This window comes from Scleropages formosus, chromosome 8, assembly GCF_900964775.1.
Source record: "Scleropages formosus chromosome 8, fSclFor1.1, whole genome shotgun sequence".
Lineage (NCBI taxonomy): Eukaryota > Metazoa > Chordata > Actinopteri > Osteoglossiformes > Osteoglossidae > Scleropages > Scleropages formosus.
Window position 1 is genome coordinate 16336673 of NC_041813.1, and position 24536 is coordinate 16361208.

Genomic DNA, 24536 nt, shown 5'->3' on the forward strand with positions numbered 1-24536 from the left:
ATCAGTGATGAACGGAGCAGCGCCGCGCCGTTATGAAACCGTTATTATAGTACCGCATTCGCCGGGACACGAAGTGTGAAGAGCGCCCGCAGAATCACTGCTCTCCACTGTAACTGCCGCTAATCCATCTCGTAAAACAACGTCAGCCTTGTAAGACATTAATGCTTTCTTGTTTCAATAAGCCACAGGAAACATGCTGAGCTGCTCAAATGTGCGTGTGAGAGCGTGTGTGAATGAATGAGTGTGTGATTGTCCTAGGATGCGGCCCATTCAAGGTGAATAAGGGTACAGTATAAAGTATGTTTACATGCGTTACAGATGGATTTGGATTTTTAAAAAACTCTGGGTAACAGATCCATTGAAGCGCTGATCAAATATGTATTGTGGCGCCACAATATTTTATTTTACACAACATTATGCAATTTAAGAAACCCCTCACTGTATTTTGTCCTGTTCCCTTTTCTTTAATTTGAAATATCCATAGTCCTATGGATTACTATAAACAATTTTTTACTGTGTTTTAAGTTACCAGCTATGACATCGCTGGAATATATATTTAACGTGATGTTTAAAATATTTCCCTTGCTGGATACAAATAAACATTTGTGGGGTTTTACAAGAATCTTTCCCCCTATTATTCAAAACTGGGCCCAAGCCAATACCGCTTGACCTGTGAATCACATAGTGACATATAATGAATGCATAGTGACTCATCTGTTAAAGGTCCATCAGGTCAGAGCTGTAGGGCGGATTCTGAGGCCGATCAGGAGGACGACCAGAGGCAGTGACACAACTGGAGTCCGGTGGGTGTTTTGTACATTTCGAACCTCTTTCTTCAGTGCAGGTGGTCTGCAGTTGGACTCTGAAAGATGCACCTGATCAACATGACCAGAAACACGCAAGGGTCAGTGTGTGTCAATCACTGGTAACACGCTACCAAGGCATATTGTACCTTTCCTCTGGAACCATGAAATACACCGACAAGGGACAATCTGTGTGGAGGAATTCACTCTGCACTGAAAAAAAGCACAAACTGGCAGGTTTTACACAATCACATCAACACTCCTTCCATCCTGTTTTTTAAAAACTAAAAATGCACTGCCTTACGTCTTAATTAAAAAAAAAAAAAAAAAAAAAATTAAAATTTAATTGCTTTTAGCCTAACAGTCCACAGAGAGGGACAATAAAAGCAGAAGAGATCCATCCACAGAATAAGGAGTCGCTAATTAGATCTGAGTTCTGCTAATGACCCTTCCGTGTGATTTCGCTCTAATTACACTGTGATTTCTTTGTGCTGGAATTATTAGTCACATTTATTGCACGCGCTTTGTATCAGCTCATAATGAAGGCAAAATTATTAGCAATAAAGTTACAATAAAGAGGCACTGCTCAGGTTAAATGCCCCACAGTTTTGTGCATTCTTCTGTCAGATCAAACCAGAGCTGCGGACTTACTCTCCCACCCTGTTGTTTGAGGAAATGAGTGAAGGGCAAACAATGAAATTGTTATTTTTTCAATTATGCGAACTTGGAAAAATTCAAACTTGTTCCCTAACTTATTTTGCACCACGTTTTCACGCACGTATTGTGACGCGCAGCGCCGTGGGTTCTGATGGGGAAAAGAAGGACGCAGCATTCATTACGAGCGATTTATTAGAACACCAACAGCATAATACTCTCGATCCGAGAGCCCTTTTTTCTTTAAGACCTGCGCCTACAACCAGCCTTCCCAACCTGCTTAGCACCTCCAAACTCTCTGTAACATATCTCTAGGCACAGTAACCCCATAATTTTTCCCTTAAGTGCCCCCAATGGTTACACACGCTATGTACAAGTTACCCACAATGCAACTATTTACACAAAACATCTTTCCACCTAAATACAAGTAACGCGGGTCGTTACAGTATAGCGGCCGCCCTGTGAAACACGAACAGTACAGGACGTGCAGTAAAAATGGAACCTGTGCATTTCGTCCGCATCCATCCATCGTGTAGAGGTTTAAACAGTCGACATGCTTCGGGTTGAGCAGTGCTTCTTTACATTGCTGCCTCATAAAAACTCTCAAAACTCAGGGAAAGGGAGAAAAAGAACGTGTTTTAAATAAATATTTGCCTCAGGATGTGTGTAGCTACTTCGTGCGTTGTAACACACAATCACAAATGCCATTTGAAATGGACCTCAATTTCAGCATCTGTTACTGCATTTAACGTTATCATCTCTTGCACCTGTAGTGTTGTCCGAACGACAATAATACACCATATTAATGTGTATATTCCAAAATGCATGCTTTTCATCAGATTAAAAAAAACTAAATGTTACACTACCAAGGTTAAATCCGGGGATTTGGCGTCATCTGTTGGACGATTTTGTGCTTTGCGAGTCATATGTCGCTCCGTACTTCGTAACCCCTGCAATAAGTGTGGAAAAAAACGGTATAAATCCGCCTGAGATGAGATTTTAAAACTGTGAAAGACTAAGAATTCACTGTTGTACTGTCTTTGGGAAAACAGGATTAGAGGGGATTCACATTTTAACAGGAATACACACTGCTAGCCCCTGCCATTTAAAAACAGAATTCTGGTATGTTTTATTTGACCTAAGAAGGTATTTAACAAAAATGGCAGCTCACTAGAACACAAGGAAAATGGTGAGAAATGACCCCTCTTTCTCTCTCCCAGTCCGAAGGATTCAGTATTGTCTCATTAAAAAGTAATGGAAACATACCTGTGAATAACGTTACAAATAAAATAATCTTCCAAACACACAGATTCTATACCTGGCTTGCGACACACAGCACATGTGATGCGCCTCTGCTTCATCACTGACAGCTGATGTTACTACATTTACTACAGTACTTCCAGAGGTGTGAATTGGCCTACAGGGAGCCAGTTGTTTTCCTAGAATGAACGCTAGATGGCGCCATTGAAACATTGTTCCAGTTTGTATCCCATTCATGAAGAACGCTTTGAAACCATGTTATAATTTGTTAAAACAATAAAATAAAATATTTTAAATAATTTAAAATTTAAATATAATTTTTATATATTTAAATATATTTTTAAGTTAAATTAAAATAATTAAAATGATTTTTTTTTTTTTTTTTTTTTAATTTTAATATATATGTAAAAGGGGTTGGTAAGCTGCAAAATGCCCCAAAAAAAGTATGAAACTGAAAGGACTGCAAACACAGCTATCCTCATGAAAGGGTATCCTTCTTGCATAAAAGTAATGCTTGGAAAAGTTCTTCCCCCTCAGAGATGTTAAGATTCAGCTCAAAGTCCCTGATAATTAGGCATGCGGTTTTAATATTAGGTTCAAGTTAATCCAACTAGTTACGAGAGCCTGTATCGGCAAGAAGAATGAATCAACGTCTAAAACGGAACCATCTAAACCGGAACTGAACTCAAAGCTTCATCGAACTTTTATAAACTGGAGTTACTTTCCTCCTCACTTCTTCTTCCTTTTCTGTCTCATGTGGCTATTTTTTGGTGAAGTTTCAGTTCCTCATGTTTTCGTCCAAACCTAATATTGGTCAGAGCACTTTGTCGTTTCTTATATGCACGTTGTTGCCAGTACAGGAAATTGCAAAGAGAATAAAAAAGACACACTTTACAAAACATCTCACCTTGTTTATACCAGACCATTTCACAGGCTCCTAGGGAGGGGCAGCAGTGTTGAGTTGCCAAAGCATCAGTAAATATGTCATGTGGAAATTCTGTGCTCCTTTCAGAAGTAATTTCCCACTTCTCTCAATATAACATTTGAATTTCAATTAACAACACTCATTATTTAACTGGCTGATTATCTTTTTAAGATGAATCTCTTCAAGTGTATTATTGGCAGAACTCACCTGGTGAGGTGTGTATTAAATAGCGCGGCCGTGGCCCAACATGTAAATACGATGTCCTAATGAGGAGCTTGGAATTTGCTTCAACTTTGCAAAAGGGCTTCGACAGGATTCCGAAGACAAGATCCATGCTAATCTCATTAAATAACTGGGAATTAATGAATTAATTAACTAACTAACCACATTTGAGGCCCTTACCCCTCACTGCTATAGTCCTTATGGCGAGCACTCGGGCCCGAAAGCTCAGCCGGCTCAACCTCTTGGAGAATTTCGTTGAGGAAGTCAAGGAGGAGATGGTTAAAATAACCTCAGTTTAATCTTGCATCAGTCCTCGGGTGGGACAGCACATCACCACATTGCACTGTTTCACAACTGCTCAGCTCCCCCCTGCGGTCTTGTGTCCACAAGACACAAATGGTCAGGAGGACTGCAGTACATCAGTCACTAATAAATCACATTTTGTGTATGCAAACCCAAGGATTTTGGGCTGTGCATGACACGCTCTACAGAAACACACGAAAAGCATAGCTCCAAGACATATGGCTTCATGTAAGTGCTTTGTACATTTTATACTTCACAGACATAATCATACAGCACATCATGATTTCAGCAGTGCAACAGTTTTCTCATTTACATCATTTTTAGGCATAAGCTTAGAATCGACTTGAACTGAGTACAGATACAGCCAGAATGTTTAGCCTTGAAAGTTAAGGTCTTATGAGCTTACAGTTGCAAATTTGGCCATCAGTTCAAGTCCAGTAACTGACATGGAGTCTTGGCAGAACACATCCTGCCTGGAAATTTTAGCTGCCTTGTCAGCACCTAGTCACCGCAGTACCTGGTGTCTGCAGATGGTGGTCCAACACTGTGCCCGCAAGTGTTCCTCCTCTCTATGTAGACAGTACCTAACTCTTTAGAGTGTGCAATAATCAAAATATACACGTTTCTGAACATGGTTAGCCATGTGTACCTGCACAGTTTTATGGGTTTACATATTAAATATAACAGTACACGTAACAGAAAGGATGCCCCCAGCTAAGACTGCAGGTCCACTCGCAATCACACAAAATGTACCCGCTCCCCCTTCCCAGAGTCATTACGCTTCAGCCCAGAAAGAATCTTCTGAGCAGTCCTCTCGTTCATTGGCTGCCCCCTGAACTGTCGGTTTAAACCCCGCCCCCGGCCTCCTGGTCTGTTATTGGATTGATTGCTGTTCATTTTGGCAAGAAGATCAACGTTATCCTTTGACTCCGCCTCTCCGGACACTTCTGGCGTGTGACCTGTTGTAGCCAGTGCCACCTCCTGTTTAGTCGGGGCCAAGTGTACCTGGCTGAAGGTCTGGATACTGGGGGTGTGGCCGGCCTTGTTGAGCAGTCGGGCGGTTTCCGGGGTGATCTCCAGCCTCCGTCGCGCCTGCCTTAGGGTGCCAGGCTCTGGAGATGAGCTGCGGCTGCTGTCAGCACTCTTGGGCTGGCTTTTCTCTCCGCTGCTCTCCTCTGTGCCCGCTTGCCCCAATCGCAGAGCGGCAGCTCGGAGATGGACTACGGGTGTGGGCTGGCGCTGGTATTTGATGGGCTGCCTACTGAAGTGACCCCGGGGCTGGGCTCCAAAGGTTGTATTCAGGTCCCTTGCTGAGTCTGCTGGCAGAGAAGCTTCTGTCACCTTTACAGCCAGGCCTAGATGGGAGAAGTGACGGCAGAAAGAATCTGAGAATCCAGTCATTGTCTAACCACGTATCAAATATCTTGGAGTTACGCCATGATGTATTAAGATGACTGAAAAACATAACGACTGACGGAGAAAAACAGGAGGGCTCTGCAGAGGTCCGACTTCTCTGCAGGCGCTGACCAACAGATAGAACGACAAACAACATTCATACAGCAAGCAACTGTCTCCGGTACCTTCCCTTCTACCTCTTCTCTTAGAAAAAAGAGCTCCTCACTCCTGGCCTATAAAACAGGCCTACCTGCTCTCTCATTGGCCTCAGGGCTGAGCTGGTCCACTGCCTCATTGGACGAAGACTTGTCCGAAATATAGCCCTCACTCGAGTCTCTCTTGATCGTGTGACTCTGTCAGAAAGATACAGACCCTAGATCACCTTGGCGAACACTAGAGGGGGCGCTGGGTATAGGTGGAACCAGGGTGGGTCTCAGGAGGAGGTAAGGAAGACACTATACTAAGTATTTGTACAGTAATGACGATGATGGATGTCTGAAGATACTATGAGATACCATGGTGTGTGGTTAGGGGTTAGGGACACTGTGGTGGATGATTAGGGTTAGAGACACTACCATAATCCACTGACTTATCTAAGGCTTGTCTAAAGGAAGTGCCAGTGTGTAGAATGCAGACCAAAGGGCCCGCTGTCCTCCAACAGCAGTATACACCATCTACATATCCACTAGACTCAGAGGTAGAGAGGGCTCAGCAGGCAACGGAGAGGTGAAGAAGACAGAGGAGAAATGAGAGAATCAGACGGCACAAAAGTTAGAGGACAAAGTGCTGAAGGGCTCAGGACAACATGGCAGCAACTGCAACCAGGGCCCCTATAAATCACTGCGAATTCGAATGGCTCTCCACTAGCGGGCAAAGACCTTTAAGTCAATGGATACCACAATGGAGAAAAAGCAGCTCAAACACTCTTCCCAGGTAAATGCTGTCAAAACATGAGGTTATTGGGTCTGATCTGTCTGAGGAAAACCCTTCAGGTGCATCGGGTTTCTTTGCTTTTATTAGGCAGCTGGTAACTGGGGTTGTGAGCTCACATCCCCTCAGTCAGCCGGTGACCAGAAATTTGAGTGCTGATTTTCCTCAGACTGATCTACCTTTCAAACTTACCTTAACTGCTGCACCTAAAAATCAGCTACATTGGATACACATCACCTACATAACTTATGAATGTAAAATATTATCGTACTGAATGCATGTGCACTACCAGGACAGGTGTACTCACTATGATTGTATGAGTTTGACAAGCATGCCGTCACATCACTGTAGATGCTGTTGAAATGTGTTCAAATCATTTTGACATCAATTCTTCTAAAACATTTAAGCCAGTTACTCAGTTTACGGAATGCCATAAAGCATAAGTAAGATGGGGTAAGTAGGTCCTTTTAACTTCATTGAACAATAATCCCTTTTGCTTGTCTGGATCTTTGAGGACCTTATTAGCATCACTGTCTTACCTCTAAAGATCGAGGCCGTTCCTGGCTTGAGGTCTTTGTGTCTTGGGGAGTCATGTTGTCCACAGCATGAGGGGAGACAGTCTTGTCGGGGGTATCTGGAAGAGGAGTTGTGGGAACAGGAGGCGGTGGTGTGCAGAGCCTTTGGTGGGGGCCGAAGACCTGATCATGGTGTGAGATGAGAAACTCTACGAGAAGAGCCTGGTAGGTGGTCTCTAGTAGTGCAATCATGGAAACATCCCCTGACACCAGGGGGCGCAGGAGAGTTGGACCAATCACAATGCCCAGGTTCGCTGGAGACATTTTGTTTTCTTCATACTGTTCTGATACCCTGAGGGCAGACAGAGTAAAAAGAAGACAATCAGAACAGATACATAGCTAAAGGGAGACTGGAAAAATCAAGTATCTATAGAAAAGCGCAGTGAGTAGAGGACAGAAAAAAATGTTCCGAGATCAAAATGCATTTGTTTCTTTTGCTCAAGCAAACGAGGCTTGCGTGGTTTCTGAATGTGACCAGCTGTTTTCTGGAAAATACAGTTATCCCGGAAAAATTTTTACTGAAAGAAACTCAGCAATGGTTTCTCACAGGTACAACCTCGGGATGCATTTCTCACATTTGAACCTGCGACCGTCTAATACAAGAGCAGATTCTTATGCACGATGTGCCCTGCTTTGATTTATTCAGAGGTCAGACAGAGGTGATTAAATTACATAAAAGAGTCAGTTTGCCTGAGATAACTTTATGGATATGTCACTGTACACAAGCACTAACATGGTTATTAGATTCCGCACACGTGTGACCGTAACTGGGTTCAGGCGCAGCGCAGGGGTGTGACCACGTGAATGCATGCAGTACCTGCTCAGGTGTACGATCATGTGATGCAGTGTTCTGTAATTGCATGGGGGAAGTTTTCCGACAACTTCCCTTAAGCTGAGTACAACACTGTCCACCATGCTAGAAGACACGGTTGTAGGATCCTTCTCCATCAGCCGCTGGATCTCCTTGCCCACCGCGATGAATTCATTGTACAGGTCAAAGGTCATCAATGGCTCTGGGAGCTGCGACACACAAAAATGCCTGTAGCCTATACAGATACCGGAGATTCCCGAAATTGTAACTTGTACACGACTAGTTGACATCTCACCTCCTTGAAGAAGTGCTTCAAGACAGATGTGACATCATGGGGTGAAAGCTCAGAGAGGTCAACCTGGTCTTTCTGGGTCTCGAAAGCTTGGCAGAGTTTCTGAATGCGAGGTTTGGACCCGCTAACACGATACACGCCCTGAAACGGGGGGTATGAGCAAACATGTAATCATTACATTTTTTTCCCCACATAGACTCAGAATTAAACCAATATGCAAAAAATGTCCTTGGTGAAAGACGAGGCATTGTTTGCATGTCGTAACCTCAGTCAGGTGTCCTTACCTGCACTGTCAGTGCCCGGCTCTCAATTTCGTCCGTACACCGTCGTACGATGAAGGGGACGTCATCCGGATGATCACAGGATAGAGTGGCAAAGTTAACCCCGAAGACAGATCCTTTCCAGTGCTCACATTCCACCTGGCACACTTCCAGGCACTTCCTGTGGACTGCCAGGCCACACTTGGTGAAAGAGGAAAAATGGGGTTACAATGACTGAAAATACATTCATTTCATTGCTTGACCATCCTTGTCTCTCTCTCTCTCTCTCCATCTAATCATCATCTACCCCCACAATGTGGTCATTTGCTCTTCAGCCTCTTTTCCCAGCTTTTCCTCACTTTCACTTCTCACCTCCTCACACTCAATGCCGTTGACCAAGATGTAGTTGTCGCACTGTCTGCACTTGCCCATTTTGCTCTTCATCTTCTTGAGTCTGTGTGTCAGCGCAGCTCTCGACGGTGTGCGTCCTTTGCAGGGAGCACCCCCAGCCCCGTTACCCTCCCCAGAAGGGTCAGCGTCTGGCAGGAAACATGAGATTCCTCAGTAGATTTCCCAAGTATTTACACCGATTCATTTCTAAGCTGGTTACTAAATTTACACAACAGTTTCTACACAGTCAAATATTTCAGAGATTATGGGGAACCTCAGTGTTTACACAGCATGACGTCCGTTTAAATTTATTCACTTAGCGGATGCTTTTCTCCAAAAGGTGACGTAGATGTCAGAGAACAGTACAAAAAACGCATTATGTCAGATGGAGAGATTTGAATGCAGACATGTTATTTTTTAATAGAGTCAATGTAACTGTACTGTAAATGTAAAAGTTACATGAGGTTATCATGAGAACTATATTGGTTTTATTTAACACAGAACTATACACATGACTTGAACATACTGATGGGTACAGCTGTCACTCACCCCCCTCGCAGAGAATCACCGACTCTTTCTCATCCAGGTCATCGGATGACACGGTCCCAGTGGACGGGGCTTTAGGCAGCTTCCGATTCCCATAGGCTGGACAGCATTCACATGTGTGAAGAGAAATAGAATGGAATTCATCACAGCATTCAGTTTTAACCTAGCAAGAGCACTCACGTTTCAGTTTATAGCACTGGACTGACTAGGGCTCTCTGAGTGCTGTCAATTTTCGGTGTGCAAAGATGAATTGATTATAGCAAACGCTGGAAATGAGAGACTAAAAGCAACTCATCCAATGAAAAGCCAAGATTTTTTGTGACAGCTGTGAATTGACAATCAACATACTCAATATATGGATGCAAAACTAAATTAACAGATTAATACACAAGCTAAAATTGAGGAAAAACGTGCATACAAGAAAACACAAAAAGACTTTTTAACATGAGAATAATAAAATTATTAACAAAAGCTCAGACATGTCAGTGTTTCATCCTACTGAAACACTTAAGTGTATTTTAAAGTATCCAAATGTGGCTTCTCTCACCTGGACTGGTCAGTGACTCCAGACTTCCTCCGATGCTTTCACTGTCACTGTAGCCCTGCTTTCCTGTTCAGAACACATTAAAAAACATCACATCTTCTGCATACATACACATTTTCTGAAACCGCTTGTCACACGCGGGGTCGCGGGGAGCCGGAGCCTAACCCAGCAACACAGGGCGCGAGGCTGGAGGGGCAGGGGACACACCCAGGACGGGACGCCAGTCCCTCACGAGGCACCCCAAGCGGGACTCGAACCCCAGACCTACTGGAGAGCAGGACCCGGCCAAACCCGCTGCACCGCTGTGGCCCCTCACATTAAAAAAACGTCTTAGAAAAAGACCGAAACAAGCTTCCAACAACGGGATATGCCTCGATCGCTACACAGAACTGAAGCATGCGCTGCATTACTCGTCTGTAAGATGCACATGTTGTGCCTGTACTCGCAAAACACCTCACTTTCCCCACCTGCACAACAGAAAGACACAAGAGGGAAGAATCATCAGGCTTACGGTTGTCACTGGAGTTACTGGGCCGCTTCTCATTCTCATCAGGCAGTGGGTATGAGTCCTGGAATGCATTCGAGGTGTTGCTAGTCTTCCGACGGCCATTGGGAGATGATCTGCGGAGAAAGCGGGCAGAACGTAAGCGGCTCACAGCTCTTGCCGCGTCAGCCCTCGTACTACACTAACCCCATCTCTTTGTTCCACATTATCATTGCTGACCCTCATGTTTCTCTGCTACTCCACCACACAGCCCCCTCTGCCCTCCACCTACCTCCTGCTTTGTGGAGTCAACTCCTGGAAAGTGAAGGTCCGGCGAGGCTGTTCACGACGGGGCTGGTGCATGACGTACTGCAGGTAGGGATCGCCAGGCTCACAGGGCCGGCATGTGACCTCAAGGTTGTGGTAACCAAGCGGAATGGGCTCTGTCTGCAGCCGTTGGAAGTAAAACATGTTCACGGTCACCTGGGGAAGACAGACAGGAGAATCTGAAGACTGGATCGTCACAAACATTTTAGCTGTGGCCTGAAGTTCCATAGTCACTTGTTGAACACAAATTGCACACAAACCAGAGCGAACTTCATAGTACACAAATTTAAGCGTAACATCGGTGGGGCTGCGTTCTGGCTCCTTGTAGAGATAATTGTGTCTCATGTAAAGACGTGAAAAGAAAAAAAAATTAAAGGATTTCTTGAAACGCTGAAAATAGTGCTATGTGGGCAATTTCTGTAAGTGACGCGTCCATATTGTCGTCTGAGTAACTTGTGTCATCTTTCAGCTTTAACCAGCTTCTAACCGCATTGTGTCTGAGACAGACCCACCTCCTTCAGCACGGTGTCTCCCTGGAAGATCAGTTTGCGAGTATGCGAGATGATCCTCTCTTTCACCTTTTCCAGCTCCTCCTGGTGCATGTTGGCATCATTCACCCACTGCTTGTACTGTGACTCTGCCTCTTTCATCTGAGGAGCACAAGCATTTAATGAACAAGACAATGAGATCTGTACTGCAGAAAGCAAAGATACCTGTACTTTTGAATTTTCAGCTGCTGTTTTAAAATGCATTGGTATGAAGGAAAGCAAAAAATAAAGATGAATACAGAATAAAATGCAGTGTCAGCATATTTTTACGGAACACTAATAATAATAAAGGTGTTCTGAGGCCTTGCCTTGATTTGTGCTTCATCTCTGGTCTTCCTCCTCTTGTCCAAGGTCTTGTAGCCACCCAACTCCTCCTCAGCCTTGGCACTCATGGCCTTTGCCTTCTCTAGCTCCTCACAGCGCTGCTTGTATTGCTGACGGGCCTTCCTCAAGCATGATACCGCATCGTTCTGTTGGCAATGCACCAAAGGGAAATTGATTACGTAACATTTCTTATAAGGAGATAATTCACAATGTGGAAGTGAAGCTAGTTTTGCAGATGCTCACCATTCTCTTCTGTTCTCTTGCCCACTGCTCCTTGAACTCCCGACGCCACTTGTCGATCTCGTTCTTCTTGGCAGACAGAGCCTAGAAAGGAAGGAGAGGGATTTTTGTCATTCTTCATATTGTGCACCATCCACCTCGCTTACCATCTGTAGGTGAATACCTGGTAGCAGCGCTGCAGCAGCATGTCCCCAACATGTTTGTTGTTCGTGCTGTTCTTCATGTCATGCTCCATGGCCATGGTATAGATGTATTGTAGTGGCATAGTGTCCTGAAGAGGTCATACGAGGACAGAAACACAGAAATCACTTCACCAGCAAAAACAGATGTAAAATTACAACATGACACAAGGATGATGTGTGTTCCGACCTGTTGAGAAATGCTGGATTTTGCAGCCTCTGCTGCCTTTATGATGCTCTTTGCAAATTCTTGTTCTGCATGTGCAGAGGAATGCGATTAAGGAAGGAGATAACAACAACGACAACAACAACTGTTGCCTTACTGGAAAACAGAGGTTAAATGGTGAGCCACCACGGAGTCACATGGGACGTGCTACAACCACATCACCACGCAGGTGATAATTAAAGACAACGCTTTCTGGTTCGCATTCCCAGAAGGGGGCTTAAAGAATAGCATACATTCATCTGTACTCTATATGGGTAAAAACTGCAGCTGACCTATTAAATGGGTTACAGTTCAGTGACCTAAATGGATGAATGTCCTATTCTTAGATGTGGATTTTATATGAATATGCCTGACAGGCTTCTCCACATCCTCCTCCTCTGTGCAGCTCAAAGTGACAATGGCACATGGACACACTTCCTGGAAATGGGATCAATGTTAAAAATGGATTTTCCACAGAGTAAATTTTGAGTGACAGTAAATAGGCCATGTTCTGCATGCACAGAGAGGCACAACTGCTGCCTCAATTTCATTATGGATTTGACTTAAAATATATGCCCTGTGATCCAATCAAAAACCTGGAACAATACACACACACACACACACACACACACACACACACACACACACACACACACACACACACACACACACATTTTCAGAACCGCTTGTCCCATACAGGGTCACGGGGAACCGGAGCCTACCCGGCAACACAGGGCGTAAGGCCAGAGGGGGAGGGGACACACCCAGGACGGGACGCCAGTCCGTCGCAAGGCACCCCAAGCGGGATTCGAACCCCAGACCCACTAGAGAGCAGGACTGCGGTCCAACCCACTGCGCCACCGCACCCCCTCTGGAACAATACATTTTTTCTTTTTTTTTTTTTTTATGTTTTGCTCCATCACAGGCCAACACTGATATATTTTGAAGCTCTCCAAACTAAACCCTTAACTGCCTGACTTAACCGCTTCAAAATAACCACTGCTGCAAACCAGTTTCCCTGACCGCTGCTCCACGCTGATCACCCCACAGGAACACAGGTTTGCAGGTGTAGTTAGCATGTGAGGCTCGAGGTTTGTAGCCACCGGTGGACTGACCGATAGATTGAAAAGAAAAAAAGAGAAGCGTACGGAAAGACAGATTCACACAGACAGGTTAATGTTCATGGTAAAGTGGAGACTTACCCAGACTAATCCTTTTGTCCATCCACGTGAGCAGGTCCTTGGCATACCTGCACCACATCTTGGCATACTGAAGGGCCATCTCTACTCCCCCCTCACAGCGACACAGGGCCAAGTCTGCATCTTGAGCTGAGGAGGAGTACATCAGCATCCTCTCTGCAGTTCACACGTGTCCCCTCCCTGCCAGCCCCTGCTCTGAAGGACCCACTGCAGTGTTCTGTCTCAGGTGACAGATGATTTATGCTTACTAAGGTGGTGGGGTGAGAGAAATGCTCCAAGCACCCCTGGGATCAAAAGTGATGGTCCTCAGGTTCTATGTGAAAAGCAGTAATGAAGCAACCGTCATGTTCCAGGAAGGAATAAACAGCAAAGCAAACACAGAGCACAGCAGAGCGCAGCAAATGGATTCACAAGTAATCCTCTCTTCCCCCTGGGTATATGAAGCAAGTAGACTCCCGCAAACAGAGTAATCTCATTCCAACAAGAGCGAAAGAGACAAGCAGCCTGCTAAGTGGCACTGGCATCCACGAGGCTTGTGAGAGGAAATCTCGACCGTGATGAGTTCAGATCACAGCCTAGTCTTAAAGCTTCCTGGGAAGGGAGTGGAAAGAAGGGGTGTGCACAATCAAGCGTTCAAACAAAAACCGACATCCAACAGCTCCTGAGCGAGCAGATGGGGGCTCTGGGAGCGAGGCTCCGGTCCCCACCCCTCTCCCGTCACCCTCTTGCACTTGCTAGAGGACTCTCCTGTTACCGTGAAAATGGTGATCTCGTTGTAGATTCTTCAAACATGCACTTCCTAACTTCTAAAAACCAGGTCTAAGATGTCTAGTGTTGCAGCGGAACTCAACCATCCCTGATAGAACCGGCTACACATATTCTGTCACTGACTCAGAGCCCAGACCCAGCTGCTTGTACCATGCACTGACCCTTTACCAGAGCAAGGACATAGCCGGATGTCCCCGTCAAGTGTCTTTTGCTATCTCACCCTCTGACACCTTACTTTGTCATAACAAGAGAAAAATCCTTCCTTCTCACATCTTGCAAAGTTCCATCATCGCCTACAGAAGATCTTTCACCTCTCCATACTTCCTCTGCTTCATTCTGACCCGTAAATTTGCACCCTTGGCTTTCGGTACAGCTCGTTTAACTTTCGAATGTTGCACTACTCTTGCGCAGATTAACATTCAGATTCCAGTTCCACACCCACGAGGCCGCTGTCGAAACAAAACTTCATCGCTCTGAAATCCAATCTTTGCCGGTCTTCTTGCTCCCCAAAATAATAGCAAAGAAGTCGTTGGCAAATTCATAAAGGATGACACAGCCAAGAGTGGGAAAACCCTCTTCTCTACCCAATCTAATAAGACAGGTTGGTGTTCAGTCCAAACTCCGTTCCATCTTTCTTCTCCGAAGGGGTTTAGAAGCATTTTGCCACAGGGCTATCCTCTTCATGTTTGTCTCTGTATGATGCTCCTTGTTGCTGTCCTGGGAGTTCAGTAAAGGGATTATCCCAGGAGCTGACAGGGGATCACCTCCTGGCATGTGACGGAAAAGCCCCAGAAAGGCTGAGCTGCTGAGTGGCTGGGGAGGGGCCAGTGAGCAGCCCGAACAAACTCCCTGATCTCTCCTTTTTAAATGTTGCCGCTAGTCTGCCTACTGCTTATACATTTTCGAACCACACATCTCACGTGACAGTCCATTACATCTAGACATTTTTCCTTCCATGACAATACTGTCAAAAATATATGCGTTTCCAGACAGTTGCATTATAACTTTTGCACATGCGTGAATCCCCCACAAACACACTTAGTCACATCAGACATATACGGACACGTTCATAAACACAGAGCCTCCATGTCCGTACAGAACAGGGCGGCGACAAAAATCACAGTGCTTGTCAGTGGACCATCTAGGATTTTGCATGGACTTACTCAGCTCTTAAGTCATAGCAGTCCTAATGAGATATTAACTGCATAGCTTGGTGGGGGTGGTGTGAAATCTGTGCTCACTTCAGAGAAGACACAGGGACTCACTCCAACATGTGCAAAAAGCCCTGCAAGCGGTCCTAAGATTGTGCATGGCTAACTGGGACTCATTCCAGGGAGCTGCTCTTAAGCGATGTGTTATTTAAACACTATAACAGATCTTTGCCGGCACTAAGCTCCGCACACCAAGGTGACTCCAGTCCGCAGTGCAAGGCAAGACTCGGTCTTGTTCGGCCCAGTCTGAATTGCTTCCCATAAAATTTCATTCTAACTCCTCTCCCGTCTGCCATTTCTCTCCCTGGCGTAGTTTGTCTGCACTGGGGCAAAACACCAAGCAGCAGCTGCCCCAGCGTCTAATCCATTCTCCACCCGCTTCTCTTCAAGGTAATCTTATTAGTGCAGGGCAATTAGTCTGTGAAACTAATTGCACAGAAACAAGGGTGGTCGGAGCAGAGGCCTCCTTCCCCATGTGGTGGGTCCAGGAGTGCTGGACCTCGGGGTGGGACCCACACACAAACAACCACGTTCAATGAACTTCATTGGAAACAAACCCATGAACCTTTCTAGCCTCTGTTACCAACAACACTGCCCACTGTCTCCCGCCATATAAATCCTCTTACATCCACTATATATAAAGAGCGTAAATCTCAGAGAGACACTTGCATGCACACACTTCATGTCCAAGAAGTCCACGAGGATTTCCAATTTTTGTGTTTATAACCTAGAAAAATTCTGACTGAATAAAGACACGATTTCAACACATCAACTGTATAAATGCCAATATGCACCAAAGCCTGGGCTCAAGGAATGCCGAAGATCATGTCAGCCGAGATCAAACTACTCCTATACATCCTTGGGCGACAATGACGGAAATATGGAATTATTTCACTGGGTACTTGTATTTACTCAACTGTGGTGTGTAATCTGGTGAACAGTACCTTGATTATCTTATTCCCCGAAAGAAAAGCCAGGTTTAAGACAGAAGTGCATTGGTGACCCAAGGGCATTTGGCCTTAACACCCTACCTGTGAAAGGTCCATCCTTCTGGTATTCATCAGTCCGAAACTCTGTGGAATACCCTTCTTCAGACTGCGGAAGAAGGACAAGGTTACCATTACCAAAAAAAAAAAAGAGCAAACTCGTGTATAATGTCATTGAACCTGCAGAACATTACTTTTTATGACAAATCCACATCTTGAACTGACAGGGACTCCAACAAACTGAAAATATACAGGGAACTTTATGTACTGCGTTGCCAACACCCAAAATCAATTCTAATGACAAACCATCAGCTCTTCCTGTTCTGCATTTTCTGTTGTTTCCGTCGAGATGGACTCCGCGATGGATTGAGTGTCAGGGTCGGGCAGCAGCTCCTCCACCGTCCTGAAACACAAATACAGGCACAGGAAGGGTCACACAAAGTGTGCAATCAGCGGAAGCAGAAACACAGGTTAAAAGTAAAGAGTTTTCTGATTATAATGAGTAATGTTTTATTTTACAAAGACAACCTCTGAAATACAGTTAATCTAATAAGGTACACACAGTAAAACACACTTTGTTAATCTTATAAGGGGCACATTATCAGTGTGTGAACCTGTGGATCTGAACATTTGTTAAGTGCTTTGTGAATGTCTAGTCTAGTCTGCAGCGTCTTCCAACTTTCAGCATGGATCTCAAGAACCCATAGCACACTGGTGCAATACATACGCATGGATGAGTGAGAGCTCCAGGTTGTCAAAGTCCCGGAAGATCTCACTGTAGCGTTTGGTCTCGGAGGTCTTTTGGCTCTTTACATCTAAAATGGAGTGAAGTGGGAGACATGTGACAACGGCAGGGCGAATGCAAACATGACGCGCCCTCAACAGATGCTGGGCTGCGTAGAAGGAAGTTTCGTGGGTGCAGTGAAACTGAGCGCTGCGGCACCATCCTATTAACTAGCAAGAACAAGGCGTGATCACATACAAGCTCAAGCAACTGACACGGAACTGCATTTCACAATAATTTGTCAGAAGCACAAGGAAGTATGAGAAGCTTACTTCCAAAATGACCACAAATACACAAGTTCCTTGGCTGGTGTGACACTGACACAGTACCCTGCCCTAACCTGGGGGGAAACTTATGACCATATTCCATTGTGACCTGCAAGAGAACCATCCCACAGAAGGACCATGTTCATAAATCAAAAATGCTGGCTCCTTATCTTTATTTTTATTTCTTTAAGACTGACAGTAACCCTTCATATGCGCAGTGTCAACAGTCCACCAAAATACATTTTGATCTAACATACATCAATTTGTGATGGACACATTTCTTTGGAGGAGGGTGCGGGGGTTAGGCCTGTCCCTGCTCTCCGGTAGGTCTGGGATTCAAATCCTGCTTGCGGTGCCTTGCGATGGACTGGCGTCCCATCCTGGGTGTGTCCCCTCCCCCTTCAGCCTTGCACCCTGCGTTGCCGGGTTAGGCTCCGGTTGGCCACGACCCCGTTTGGGACAAGCGGTTTCAGACAATGTGTGTGTGTGTGTGTGTGAAATTTCTTTGGAAGAAGTACGGGACACAGCTGATACATCTAATAAGCACTGATGGTCTTTACTACTGCTAAACTGCAAAAATGTAAAAATGTAATCAGTGGCCGTGCTCTGAGTGTGTCGACCACTTCCGCTTTGTCAAGCAAGTGATGTCACAGAAATAACATTAGTCAACGTCCACTGAAATTACACAGACTATTGTAAAAGTTTCTGTTTCCTCCTCGTTTCTCTTCAACAAACAGCAACAACTGTAGAACCAAAAGTTGAAAAAAAGTTAATAATGGGTATTATTACAAAAAGAGTTCTACATAAAATGGGTTAAGCATTACGCTGGAAAACAAAATAAGTTAGAAACAAGAAGTCACTTTTATGACCAAAATAGGAGTCATGAGTGGACGTGAGATTAAAACGAATACACAAAAGTACGTACTTGGCGTATTTAAAAAACACACACGGACCTAAATACACAAGAAACTTCTCCTTTTTAATCAACATCAATGGTCAGCGTTCTAGTACGTGAAGTTTCGGAGGTTTTGGACCATGTAAGTGCAAGCTTGTTGAAGTCAGTGTTTCCGAGTCAGAGCAATGGCTGAGTATTGAACATATATGGATGTGAAATCACCATCCGAATATACTGTACATATATGGACGGTTTTTTCAGTGTATGTATTTCAGACTGGATTACTCAGGGAATGGCTTTATAGGCAACTAGAAACACATTTTGCATATTATGTCCCTTGCGGTCACCGCTTAGCAGAACACTACAATACAGAAGAATATTAAAATACACTCCTTTTTAGGTGTGAAATGGTAAATGGCTTAAAAGGTAAAGCAAAAGTATTAAGATGCAGTTTAGATGCTCCGTATGAACATAATACATCAAGTTGCATAGGTCTTCAGCGGTTGTAAATGGCAGTAAAAAAAGAAAGGGAAACATTCACCAATCTCTCTCTTTCTCTCTCTTATGTTCCATTTAGGTCAACCACATCCTGCTCTGAGTCACACTCTGCTCCGAGGACACTTTTCTTCACATTGTTTTTTGAGTCGATTGAGGCGTTCCTCTACATGTTGGCTGACGGTAGTAAAGTGGTAGAAGTAAAGCAGCAGAACTTTTGTAGAGTAATTATAGAGTGCTCCAGTGCCCTCCAGAACAAGGTGACGTATTCTGTGAGAAACGAGTTTTCTTTGAGGGAACCTGGGCTTCCAGGGCCAGGCTGGCACTCATTTACATCAACAGAATTAAATTTGGCCTGTCGAAACAATCATTAAGACTGGGAAATCACGAAGAGACTACATCCATGAAAAAGATTCCTACGCACAAAATATTTACAGCTGTAAGGATAATGACACAACATTGCCTTCTGAACATCACCCTGACTGTAAGTGCAGAGAGGATGGTGCTTAGACAGAAACATGCTCAAAGCGATGGTAAAAATCATTACGAATTCTTTACGACAGAATCTTTACGGACAACAGTATGTCCGGTGTTTTTGCCAGAGAAATTTTGGCAAGATTCAAACTGACATATAACATAAGAAGGTAAACTCCATATGTCCCCATGTTATTTGGACTAAAACACTGCTGCTTTTATCATCCCAGCTCCCATAACTGCAGAAGCGACCTTGACAATCCAAGCTACAGTTCAGTGGGTATAGAATTAACATATCATTTCGAAAATTTTCCATCTGTTCATTATAGTGCATTTATTTCCTGTCTCAATCCATGCATTCTCTCTCATTTGCAACGATTTTACTTCCGTTCCCAGAAAAGAAGATGCTTTGTTGCTTTGTTCTTGGACTTGACCAGTCAGTCTAGCGATCCGTTCTTAAGGCCTTATTCCCTCAGTTTAAAGAGATCAGATTCCCGTTTTGATAATGTTTTCATGTCTTGTGTTGCGCGAGGCAAAATGAAAACTCTACTTATTTTTATAAATGCAGAACTTTTTGCAAAAGCAACTAGACTACACTTCAAGTACAAAAACAGAAAATACAGCTGTATATTGAAAGGGGCACAGTGGTGCAGCGGGTAGTGCTGCCATCTCACAGTGCCTGGGTGGTGCAAGAGAATGTGGGTTCAATCCCTGCACACGGTCTGCGTGGAGTCTATATTTCCTCACCATGCTGGCGTGGGTTTCCAACCACAGTCCAAAGTGAATTCACTTGCAGTTTAAGTGAATTGGTCACTCTAAATTGTCCTTAGTGTGTGAATGGATGAGGGACTGTGTTTGTGTGACTACCCTGGTATAGACTGGAGTCCTGTCCAGGACATAACCCTTTGCTCAGCCTTGTGCCCAGTGCTTCCGGTATGAGGTCTGCTTCACTACGACCCTACTCAGGAGAAGCACGATTTTCTTCGCCTTTGTTTTACATAGACTACACAAGCCATACTTCTGGACACAGCAGTTCTTCAGATCAAACTTCTCCCAGTTGTAAACAGGTCATAAATGCTTTCCATCCATCACAAATAGATACCTGAAGAATTACCCTCAACATCTCCAATCAAAACCCTAACCTCCAGTCAAATCCTGAAGGGAACGCTCAGCCTTAAGAGCTAAAAAAAAAAAAAATCCATTAAAACAGTGTCCTGAGCAAAGGGGCAAATTTCTTTTTAAAAATGCAGGACTTATATCCATCCAAACAGAACATTCAACAGTAAATTATTTTGTATTATAGGGATTGTTCAGGATTAGAGAAGGAGGCAGGCAAAGGGGCACTAAACAAGTTTACGGTAAAAGATGGTTCCGCAGGAAGTAAGAAATCGAAATGCAGTCGACTCAAAATGTAAAATGACCTCCCGTGAAAACGTAGCTAAAACAAAAGGAGCAAGAGAGACAACAAAAGACGAGGAAGAAAATTAATCTTAAAGCACACCACTGTCGATTATCCTTTGATCCTTTGCTATAAATCTCACTTTGTGCTCACCCGTGACATTTTGGCCCTGTAAAACTCACCCTGAGCTTTGTCGTCCTCCATTGCGCTGCAACTTGCCGTTTCCTCCATGCACGTCTCCCTCTCTTGGCGCCCACACGCTTCTCACAGTCTTTTTCCCTCCAAAAGACAGGCCCCAACACCCTGCACCTCTCCGTCACTGTACTTGACAAGCTGCCTCCATAACGTCTCTTGTTTTTCCACTTCGAAGCACGTCTGCATGTATGGCGAAGCAGAGAGCTTCAAACTCGATGCACAGCCCTTTTTCTTTCTCCTACACACACTCATGCGAGCATTTTGCATTCACTGGGCTAACACTTTTCTGTTATCTTAAGCCCTTGCTTCTTCTCTCTAACTCTTCTCCCTACGTCGGCACACGGGCAAGTGAAACGTATGAGCGTGCAAGTTAAAGAAACTGCAAAAACCACCAGTTTTTTTCCTCCATCTGTAGCGCAAGAGAGATTGGCCAATGCTCTTTCACCTTCACAAGGAGAGGAAGTGAGTAGTATCCTATAGAGGACACACCTCAGCTTCTTTCTCGTGAACGCCTGCGTTTCCTACACGCATTTAAATCCATTTCTGCAGGTTTTTATGCGTCTTCGCACTACACCGCTTGAAGTTCATCTGCAAAAACTTGCCCAGTACTGCTCAATGTTCATTACACCCGCTCTATTCGGTTTCGGCGCTCTGATAGCACCGACCTTCCATGTGTGGGAAAGACTTGTATGTATCTTTACAGGCTGACTGCAGCACCCCCTGCTGCTCCATTCACCCTGCAGGTCTGGCAACAAGACTGACCTTTCAGGGAGTCGCAAAGGACGGACTGAGCGAGGCCAACGGGCGGACGTCTCATGTATGGGTAGCGATCTTTCAGGGACTGGAGAGAATCGCACAAGGCCGCAAGGCCGACATCAACCTCAGCCTGGGAAGGTCCACGGTTATCTGAGAAGGAAGGGTAGTGAAGTTGGGAATGTGAAAACAAGGGAGATAAGCGAAAAAGAATTCCGCTATGCCGTTCTGACGCAAGTACGCAAACAGTCCTCTTTGTCCTGCATGCTATCTTGTAGCGCATTGCTAACGTTGCGGACATACGCCGCATGCACACAAACAGCCCTGTAGGGGAAGAGATGATAAAGTATGGCGTATGAGAGATGTGCATGCGAGGAATGGTGATTCATCACTCAGAAGAAATATCCAGCCGGGGAATCGCTTCCAAATGCATGTGGAACGAAGGGGCGAATGCTCTATGCATTTTCAGACAAACTGAAAAGTCGAACATGTTATTATATTGGCTGGGTTAAGCGCAATTAACTTTAACGTAATAAGACATTATAGCATACCACCTCTGGACCGACAATTTATATAGGATCCAAAGCTATCTAAATGTGGCTTAAATTTTTGACCCAACCCTGAAATTCACACTTTCAAGTTTCACTGACCAAAAAACAGTTTTCAAAACTACTAATTCGGAATGAGTTATTTAATCTTTTGTAATTAGTTTAATTTTGAGGGAACTTTCTACTCAACTACTACTTTCTGCACGCTCATGTGTGCAATATTGTTGGTCCACATCAAAGAGTTTTCAGTAAAAGACTAAGCACTGGAAGTATGATGGGAATTCATACAGCAAGAGACTAACAGATAATAAAACGAAAACTAAGTTTAAGAAAAATAACCGACTAGACATCTTTCAATTTACATACCTGAAACAACACTGATTTAAAAAGGTTTTTTTCAGTGCTCATTAATTGAATTAGAAGGACGCAGAATTAACTAAGTGCCTCAGATCTATAAATCCTAGCACCATCGTGACTCTGTTATCATCTTCTTCCTGACATGGAGTGTTGCCGTCTTACCACCACAGTAGTGGAAGAGTTGTCTCAGCTTACTGATGTTCTCGGCCACAGCCCGGAGCCTGGACACCATCCACACAATATCAACATCGGTATCAGTGTCGACATGAGCCAAACTCGCTGTCTGAGAAACCCAGGATCCAGGATCCACTTGTGCCGAAGAGTCCATTTCCAGTCTTTATGAATTTTAGTTTTTTTTTCTTGGTCTTCTGGGTTTTAAATCAGCAAAGCAGCTTAAATCACATTCATTTTTGCATATCTGTGAATTTAATGCCCATGTTTGATGGATGCTTTTTCTGACGACTTCAAGTCATCGAAAATCCCGTTGTCAGATCTTCTCAGCCTCTTTACTTGCCCTTTGTAGCCGTTATGTACGGCAATCCAGATAGAACCATTTGAACTCCTCAGCTGGACTCCATCCTCCACAATTCAACGAATGGAAGCCATAAATCTCAGACCAACCTCACTCCATTAAAAGTTCGAGGTTAGTCGTGTTTCTGCCGTGATTTAGTGTTACCCTGTAGAAATATATTTACGTTCCTATCAGAGTGTCAGTTTCGTGCTAAATTTTTTGCCATTTCTCTGTCGCTAATGAAGTATGACTGTGAGCAGTTCTCACTCTACTATGAACTGTGGTCAAACAATATGTTTCAACCCTGAGCATCCTGTCAGGCCACATTCCTGTCCCACAGCATTCCTGGGTCTTCCTCAACCCACTTTGCAGATTTAATCAGATCCAAATAAAGAGAAACAGGAAACACATGTAATGAAAATGCAAAGGTAACTTGCGATAAGCCTTCACTATTGTCTTTCCCATTGCCTTCTCCTCTCACATTGTCATTCTGGTAAAGAACTTCACAGTAAACTGTGCAAATAAATTTCTCAAGTTTTTAGAAAATTTCTACAAAAAAAAAAACATAGTACTGTTAAGAACCATTTTTTTTTTTTTTTTTTTTTTACTATTATGTGGCTGTCAATTAAATTGCGAGCTCCTGTTTGGTCCAATGTCAACGTGTAATGGCTCAAATGCCGCTGCCTGTGGAAACACAAGACAGAAACACGACATAACATGTGGGGGTTACGTGCAGCTCTAAGAATCTTGGGCTTTTCCGACAGATGCAGAAAAATTATTAATAGGAGGGCTGTCATTTTTCCTCCTAACCAGACTGGTCCAATAGCGGCCAGTGCTCAAAATGTACCTATAATGAATCAGATTATTTGCATATGCTATCAAAGAAGAATATTTATAATTCATAAACTGTCTAAGCTGCTAAGTGGAGGTGATCCAAAAGGAAGCAGAACAGATTATAGCATGAAGAAATTAAACATGAATTGAATACACAATAATTCATAACATCGCTAGGTGCTTTTATCAGGATAATGGATTCCAGTTTGGCATGAAAAGAAGTACCTGAATTGTAACCTAATTTTACAAACTTTTCTGCAATGACATTACAGAAAGTCACACAAGGTTTTAAGCACAACAATTCTAAATCCTAAGAGTGTTTTTGAGGATTAGATGAAACACTGACCCCATTTACATCTAGACAACACTTGGCAAGCACTAAGGAATACCTAATAGCATGAAGCAGAAAATGTGATGCTAGTGTATGCTGTGGCTCTTAAATGGACACAAGTGAAACCCAAAAACTTACCTCACCAAGTAATAATAGCTGATTACCAGCAGGTAACCACTTACTTGACTGGGCCCTAAACCTTTCCTGTAGCAATAAAGTAGTTTGTGACAATCACTATGCACTTCATTTTGTCTGGTTAAAATACCAGACTTTGCCAGTGTTTTTGAGAAGTACGAATCTACTTCCTTACATC

General features: G+C 44.0%; 1 protein-coding gene and 1 long non-coding RNA gene across 7 annotated transcripts; both read right to left on the bottom strand.

The window, feature by feature from the left end:
- Positions 1-418: 418 nt before the first annotated feature.
- LOC108935780 (uncharacterized) lies at positions 419-2957 on the bottom strand. The gene is made up of 3 exons (XR_001966232.2): positions 2776-2957; positions 2324-2407; positions 419-875 (listed from the first exon to the last, which is right to left on the bottom strand). It is a non-coding gene; the product is annotated as an uncharacterized LOC108935780 (long non-coding RNA).
- A 1202-nt stretch (positions 2958-4159) lies between these two features.
- Positions 4160-23317, bottom strand: gmip (GEM interacting protein). Of its 6 annotated transcripts, none has more exons than XM_018754582.2 (22): positions 22743-23317; positions 21652-21795; positions 17109-17196; positions 16688-16784; positions 16427-16490; positions 13420-13545; positions 12203-12267; positions 11997-12104; positions 11837-11917; positions 11578-11739; positions 11234-11371; positions 10687-10877; positions 10422-10531; positions 9914-9976; positions 9370-9465; positions 8803-8969; positions 8455-8631; positions 8174-8311; positions 7885-8087; positions 7032-7359; positions 5813-5915; positions 4160-5522 (listed from the first exon to the last, which is right to left on the bottom strand). In XM_018754582.2, the coding sequence occupies exons 1-22, from the start codon at positions 22873-22875 to the stop codon at positions 4906-4908; spliced, it is 3399 nt and encodes a 1132-aa protein (XP_018610098.1). In that variant the 5' UTR covers positions 22876-23317; the 3' UTR covers positions 4160-4905. The 6 variants fall into 6 exon arrangements, with proteins under 6 accessions (XP_018610098.1, XP_018610099.1, XP_018610097.1 ...); XM_018754583.2 differs by having other exon boundaries at positions 4160-5483; positions 22710-23317; XM_018754581.2 differs by having other exon boundaries at positions 22710-23317.
- Positions 23318-24536: the final 1219 nt, after the last annotated feature.

Bases quoted from the DNA above. Each gene is read 5' to 3' on its own strand.
- gmip (XM_018754581.2), bottom strand. From the start codon at position 22,875: ATGGACTCTTCGGCACAAGTGGATCCTGGATCCTGGGTTTCTCAGACA. The intron at 13,546-16,426 runs GTAGGGTGTTAA...ACTCCTCCTCAG, and splicing joins GAAGGATGGACCTTTCACAG to CTCAAGATGCAGACTTGGCC. The intron at 7,360-7,884 runs GTACTGCATGCA...GTCTGCCCTCAG, and splicing joins ATGATCGTACACCTGAGCAG to GGTATCAGAACAGTATGAAG.